General features: G+C 36.3%; 1 protein-coding gene across 7 annotated transcripts in view; it reads right to left on the bottom strand.

The window, feature by feature from the left end:
- Positions 1 to 7,816, bottom strand: part of sez6b (seizure related 6 homolog b) — a 257,748-nt gene continuing 249,932 nt past the window's right edge. For 4 of the 7 annotated variants that reach the window (XM_048159931.1, XM_048159924.1, XM_048159925.1 and 1 more), the window contains exons 12-19: positions 7,439 to 7,630; positions 5,585 to 5,779; positions 5,353 to 5,391; positions 5,146 to 5,254; positions 4,083 to 4,182; positions 1,796 to 1,804; positions 951 to 1,064; positions 1 to 776 (exon numbers count right to left, since the gene is read on the bottom strand). In XM_048159931.1, the coding sequence (XP_048015888.1) occupies positions 987 to 1,064; positions 1,796 to 1,804; positions 4,083 to 4,182; positions 5,146 to 5,254; positions 5,353 to 5,391; positions 5,585 to 5,779; positions 7,439 to 7,630 (722 nt within the window). In that variant the 3' untranslated portion in view covers positions 1 to 776; positions 951 to 986. The remainder of the gene's footprint in view (positions 777 to 950; positions 1,065 to 1,795; positions 1,805 to 4,082; positions 4,183 to 5,145; positions 5,255 to 5,352; positions 5,392 to 5,584; positions 5,780 to 7,438; positions 7,631 to 7,816) is intronic. The other 3 variants (XM_048159926.1, XM_048159927.1, XM_048159928.1) reach the window with 3 other exon arrangements.

Here is a 7,816-nt window from a genome sequence, read left to right as displayed (position 1 = left end):
TTTGCCATCACAGGAATAAATAACATTTTAAAATATATATTCAAATAAAAACATTTATTCAAAAGTATAATAATATTTAATTAATTCAAACTTGGTGAGCATAAGACATCATAAAAAAATCATACCGACCCCAAACTATCGAACAATGTCATTGCTATGGAAGCTCATATTTGCCTATCATGTCTTTTTTCATAATTGTGACTGTATATTGTGCAATTGCTTTACATTTCAACATGTTTTTCTATCATTTTGTTTATATTTCACAACTGCAACTATTTCTTGTACTTGTGATTTTTTTTAATCTCACAATGTGACTTTACATTACACATAATATGTATTACATAAAGTTTTAACGGGGGGTGTTGTGAGTGCAAAAATAAAAAAAACTTAAATAAAAAAATCTGTTTAGAGAGACATCAATCACCTAAATAACATGGTTTCCCCTATTGTCAGTCATTTTTTGAATTCCTTAATTAATTTGGCTCAATTACGGGTAAAAACTGTACAAGCAGTTCTGCTAGGACAATACTATTGAAGCTCTACAAAAATAATATCATGTTGTCCACACTCTTCACTTGTGGAAGTCCTCAGAAGCAAGGTGATATTTACAGCAGATGAGAAAAGATGAGTAGGTAGGTGAGAATAAGAGCAGAGTTGGCTACACAGGATGTGAGAGGAACTGAGAGATCTTCCACAATGCAGAGAAAGGCTTGCGGTCCTCCATGCTAAAGCGAGCTTTGTTTTACTTAAATGGAGACTTCGTATTCTCTCGTGTCCTGCGGACCAAACAAACAAACACATCAAATATAATACAAACATTCATAGACATATATATATAGAAAACATTTCATTTTGTGAGGGGTGGGAATATGTGAACCAAATGCCGACTGCAAACACAACATGAAAGAGATGCTAAAGATGGAGACGCCCTATACACCAGTGGTTCAAACCTTCTCAGCCTCGTCCATGTGATGCTATTCCATTGATCAACTCTCCTTACAGGCTCTTTCTTTACAACAGAATCCTAGAGAGTACCTCTGGTGGCTGCTTTGAATCATAGGTCTCTGTACAAATCAAAAATACCATGCAACTTAAGCAGGAAAAGAACTTAAAAATAATAATCAGCAATGGAAACATGATGGAGGTGGGAGGATAAACTATTGGGCAATGACAATGTGATGGTATCTAACACATGAACACAAAATAGTAGATTATTTAAAATGCCTTTAGATGTTTATGACAAAAAAAGAGCATGCAAAGTCAATAACTCATATGAAATAAAAACAAACCTTTAAAATGCTGAAATCTAAAACACAATATTGATTGGCTCTGCTTATTGTAAATGCAGTCTTTTGTAAACTTGTCATTACAGTCATGTCTCTCTCTTCACACCTGAGAGAGGTGCTTGTGATCCCCTGTTTGCATCATCTTTACTTCCTGAATCCTGACACGCATAATTCCAGAACATGACTTCAGGGCATTATAGTGCAAGAGGAACCAGCACACATACATGCACAGACACTCATCCGTCCAACCGCAAACACTTACATACAGTCAAACGCAGACTTGGCCCTGGGGGCCAGAAACTGTTATTGAGTGGTTTAGTATATACAGGCAGTAGGTGCTGCTGGGACTGTGTTATGAGTGCTATAGCACACAGAGAGAGATCTGGAGGGACACTAGCACAGCACATAAGAGGTGTGAATAACCTGCAGTCTGTAACACATGCTACACGCAGCAGGCTGGGGAAAAAGTCAATATATCAGTGTAAAAGTACTGACAGTCAAAATCTCACCTCATTGTTCTTCAGGGATGCAGATGCAGAGAAAGAAGAGAAAGTGCAAATGTAAGTGATTGAGCAAGTAAATGTGGGTCAAAAAGCATCAGATTTATTTTTCTTTGAATGAAAGTGATAGTTCACCCCAAAAAATAAAGATTCTGTCATCATTTAGTCACTTTCATGTCATTCTAAACCTGTATGACTTTCTTTTTTCCCTTCCCAGAAGCATTTGAATTATGCATATTCCCAGAATGCTAAGAGTGATTTATATATATATATATATATATATATATATATATATATATATATTATGAAAATCACGAAAATCACACACTAGAGTTAATTTCTAGCCAAAAATATACTTTAGAACTGAGCATAAGTGAAACAAATTAGAAATACATACTCTGTTGTTTAAAAATCTTGGGGTCAGTAAGAATTTAAAAAATATTTTTAAGTATTACAGCCTTGATCACCAAGACTGCATTTATTTGATCAAAAGTACAGCAATATTGTGAAATTTTATTAGAATTTAAAATAACTGTTTAATTTATTTAACAGTTTAAAATAATTATTCCTGTGATGACAAAGCTGAGTTAACTTCAGTGTCACATGGTCCTTCAGAAATCATTCTCTCATATGCTGATTTGCTGCTCAAGAAACCTTTCTTATTATTATCAATGTTGAAAACAGTTGTAGTACTTTTTTCGTGGAAACCGTGATACCTTTATGAATAGAAAGTTAAAAAAACAACAACATTTATTTGAAGAAGAAAAAAACTTTTGTAAGAAATGGCACTTTACTGTCATTTTAGGTCAATTTTATGTATACTTGCTGAATAAAAGTATTAATTTATTTTTAAAAAAAAATCTTTACAGACCCCAAACATTTGAACAGTAGTGTACATGAATACAAACATAATAACAAAATTCATTTTGGTTTGTTTGTCACTTAAAGGCACAATATGTAATTTTTCACCACTAGAGGTCGCCTATTCAAAACAAAGGCGTAGCATGATGACGCCAAAATTGAGCACGGAATCATGGGAGGTGTTGTCTTCACCTCACAGCCAGTGCAAAAGAATCTGATAGGACTCAGGCAGAAATCATGTTCAATCATGGAGCGATTGCTAATGAGAGACGAACGACACACGGATCGAGAGCAGCTGAACTTTTATTATGCCAAAGTCGAGCGCTTTCGCTTCTTCAGGTCATGCGTATATGGGGTAACACGGCACTGTTTTATCATATTAGATACATCTGAGTAAGTTGTTATAATGCTACTCTGTGTGTTCACTCGGCGGCTGCTATGAGACACTTAGCTAGATCGATATTAAAATATCATCTTAATATAATCAAGAAAACAGATTCAAACAGTAAGACTTAACGTGTTGAGCTATATAATAATGATTAGTTTTCTGTCTATAAATGTATCCTTGTTTAATAAACAAAACATATAATATATTAAAACGTCTTTGGTGTTTCGATGATTTCTACAAAATTAAAATTGCTTATTTCTCTGGATTAAACATTTATCTGGGATAATGCAAGTACAGAAGTCAACAAAATATATAACACTGTTCTAGAGGTTTTTGGATATTTTAATCTGAAAATCTTACATATTGTGCCATTGAAGCTATTATATATCTTCACAAGACCTGTATTACAAAGTCATATGGACTAGTTTTATAATGCCATTTGACCATATGATACTTTTGGAGCACAGCAAGCATTGGTCCCCATCCACTTGGGGCATTGTGCTAAATTTATCCCTTTTGTGCTCCACAAAAGAAAGAAAAATTCGCACAGGTCTGGAGTGATATGAAAGGGAGTAAATGATGACATAATTTTAATTTGTAGGTGAACTACATCTTTGAGCTGAATGTGAATATTGAGCAATGAGAGCAGGTGAAGAAGAGGTGGCTGTGATATGCCAATAGACTCTGCAATAATAAGGTTAAATGTATCACTTCCTCTTCTGTGTTCTGCCCCACTGATAATTCTGTAAATCTGTGTGATCGCTAATGATGAGATGATGAGGGCGTGGCTCTGTGTGCCACTTCATTTCAACTCCAGAATGGCACTTTACAGCTAATTAGATAACAGAAATGAACCCGCAATATGGCAACGCAGATGGTGTTCAAAGTGCAGATGTGCACCTGTAAGACTGAACACATGAGTACCTCACAGTCCTGCCATGAAATATCACAACAAATGGATGCGATGGGTGGTAACACACTTATATTACAAGAGATGAGGAGGTTGCCAATGAATGTAGCCTTTTGGCGAGCACATGCCTTACTTACTGCAGTCTCGTAAATGGGGTTTTCAAAAGCTGACTCTCCTCTGATGTGATCATATTGTGGTGATGTGGACATGGACAGCCGTAGAGACTTCCCCTGCACCCTGAAGCAAACAAACCACCACAATTCATATGGCTTGCAGTTGTATGAACCAGAGGAGAGAGATTTGAACTATCATTGTCACAAACATTGTACAAATTTCATTGCATTACATAATAAAATGTCTAACCACATGACTGAGCTGATTAATTGTGAAAAGATCACAATCTTGATTCAAACACCCACGCAATCTAATATCATGTACTGGTATGGAACAGCTTCTTTTTAACCACACAGTATCGTTATTTCTGTGAATCACAATCATTCAAATTATCACACAAGTACTGGGATAAATGTTTATAGTTTGGATATAAACACTGATGTCTATGGTAGTGATCAAAGTAGCGTAAATCACCCTTTGAAATCAATGACTTCAAATAAAGATTGTATCAATTACATTGTTACACCAGAAGGTGGCGACAGTTAAGAAATGTATTTGTCATTGAATCATTCATTAAAGAGAGTCATCTATTCAGAATCGTGGCAGAACAATGATCTCCATTTGCACACAAAATGTCTGACCTCTTCTCACAACTAATGTCATTTAACTAATTACTTTTTACCAGTTGGTCCAAACAATGTTTTTAGTGGATTAATGAACTATGAAGTCATCTCTCCCCTCAAGTTCACATGGGAGTCCAAATATTTGTAATATTATTTATTTGTAAAATGTTTAGCTTGAAAAATGTGCTGTATTTGATTATGAAAACATCATGAAAACATTGATAATAATAAGACAATTTTTCTCAGGATTACTTGATGAACACATTTCTTTCAGGATAATTTAATGAAAAGAAAGTTCAAAAGAATTTCAAGTTAAAACATTTCAAAAGCATTCATTAGGAAAAAATATTATAAAAACATATTTACTGTCACTTTTGATTGATTTAATTATACGGCAACTTTTGAATGATAGTGTCTAAATGTTTAAGTGTAGAATACGTGCAGAAAAAGTAGGGCCACTTACCTTGAAAAGTAGAAATATATTGACAAAATGATAATTATGATTACGGCCACTGGGATGAAAATGGAAACAGCCACACTGGCTCCCTCCATACTGAAATCTGCACTGGCCACTAGTAGGGGACAAAGTATAGCAAATACATAAAATAAGTTGAGATGGATCCCTGTGATGACAAATGTATGTGTATTTCTAAGATGCAAAAGTTCTTACCATCCAGCCTACGTTCATCTATGTACTCCTGTGCTACCGCTGGGAGAAAAGTGAGAGCTTTTAACAAATGAGAAAATGTTGCTTGTCATACCAATTATTCAAAACAAACACTCTCTTCCCTGAAGAGAAACAACATATTAATAAATAAACATCCACTGCAGACAGAAAAGAGACCTTGAATGATACAGTATGCAGATCACACATCATGAACATTGCAAAACACACAGACTACCTTTGCACAGCGGGGGTGGATGGCTCCATTTGGAAGGGTGCCCGGGGACACAGCGGAGAACAGGCTCACCCTGGAGCTCATACCCACTCATGCAGGAGAAGCGCAGAGTTTCTCCAGCCTGATACGCATGCTTCTCAGAGCTCTGAATGGTATAGGGAGGAGTCCCGGGGTTCCTGCACGGCTCATACGAATCAGCTATATAACACAAATACAGGTGCTGGTTATATAATTAGAATATCATCAAAAAGTTGATTTATTTCACTAATTCCATTCAAAAAGTAAAACTTGTATATTATATTCATTCATTACACACAGAATTATATATTTCAAATGTTTATTTCTTTTAATTTTGATGATTATGACTGACAACTAAGGAAAATCCCAAATTCAGTATCTCAGAAAATTAGAATATTGTGAAAAGGTTCAATATTGAAGACACCTGGTGCCACACTCTAATCAGCTAATTAACTCAAAACACCTGCAAAGGCCTTTAAATGGTCTCTCAGTCTAGTTCTGTAGGCTACACAATCATGGGAAGACTGCTGACTTGACAGTTGTCCAAAAGACGACCATTGACACCTTGCACAAGGAGGGCAAGACACAAAAGGTCATTGCAAAAGAGGCTGGCTGTTCACAGAGCTCTGTGTCCAAGCACATTAATAGAGAGGTGAAGGGGAGAAAAAGATGTGGTAGAAAAAAAGTGTAAAAGCAATAGGGATAACCGCACCCTGGAGAGGATTGTGAAACAAATCCCATTCAAAAATGTGGGGGAGATTCACAAAGAGTGGAATGCAGCTGGAGTCAGTGCTTCAAGAACCACTACGCACAGACGTATGCAAGACATGGGTTTCAGCTGTCGCATTCCTTAAAACACTCTTGAACAACAGACAGCGTCAGAAGCGTCTCGCCTGGACTAAAGACAAAAAGGACCGGACTGCTGCTGAGTGGTCCAAAGTTATGTTCTCTGATGAAAGTAAATTTAGCATTTCCTTTGGAAAACAGGGTCCCAGAGTCTGGAGGAAGAGAGGAGAGGCACACAATCCATGTTGCTTGAGGTCCAGTGTAAAGTTTCCACAGTCAGTGATGGTTTGGGGTGCCATGTCATCTGCTGGTGTTGGTCCACTGTGTTTTCTGAGCTCCAAGGTCAACGCAGGCGTATACCAGGAAGTTTTAGAGCACTTCATGCTTCCTGCTGCTGACCAACTTTATGGAGATGCAGATTTCATTTTCCAACAGGACTTGGCAGCTGCACACAGTGCCAAAGCTACCAGTACCTGGTTTAAGGACCATGGTATCCCTGTTCCTAATTGGCCAGCAAACTCGCCTGACCTTAACCCCATAGAAAATCTATGGGGCATTGTGGAGAGGAAGATGCGATATGTCAGACTCAACAATGCAGAAGAGCTGAAGGCTACTATCAGAGCAACCTGGGCTCTCATAACACCTGAGCAGTGCCACAGACTGATCGACAGTTCATACTTTTCAGTTGGCCAAGATTTCTAAGTAATAATGTCTTAAGTAATATTCTAATTTTAATTTGGGATTTTTATTAGTTGTCAGTTATAATCATCAAAATTAAAAGAAATAAACATTTGAAATATATCAGTCTGTGTGTAATGAATGAATATATATATATATATATATATATATATATATATATATATTAGTTAGTTCTATACTACAACTTCTGTAAAAAAGAAAGGTTCTTCTTGAATGGTTTTGGAGTTTTTACTGTGAACTAAACCATAAAGACTTCATTGCAAGTTGATTAAATTTTAATTATTATACAGTTAACAACCACTTTGTGTGTGCATCTGTAGGTATATATATTTGTGATTAAAATCAGGCACTCACGAATGCATTTGGGCAGCTTCTCGCTCCATTTGGGGCCGGTGGAGTCACGGTGGTAGCAGGAGAGGAGGCTGTTTCCTGACAGTGAGTAGCCTTTGTTACAGATGTACTGGACAGTAGAGCCCACGATAAGACGAGGACCTGACATCACTCTGCGACTGTGCTCCACTGTGCCTGGGTCTGGACATGACAGGACTAGCAAAGAAATGTTGAAACAATGTCAGAAACAATTTTGAGACAATATTAAAGTTCATCTCTGTTGAACAAGTCTCTACTGTGCTACTGTGCATTTGATACAGGTAGATTGATATATATATATATATATATATATATATATATATATATATATATATATATATATATATATATATATATATATAT

The sequence above is a fragment of the Megalobrama amblycephala genome, linkage group LG16 (genome assembly GCF_018812025.1).
Source record: "Megalobrama amblycephala isolate DHTTF-2021 linkage group LG16, ASM1881202v1, whole genome shotgun sequence".
NCBI lineage: Eukaryota > Metazoa > Chordata > Actinopteri > Cypriniformes > Xenocyprididae > Megalobrama > Megalobrama amblycephala.
This window is presented reverse-complemented; position numbering and strand designations above follow the sequence as displayed.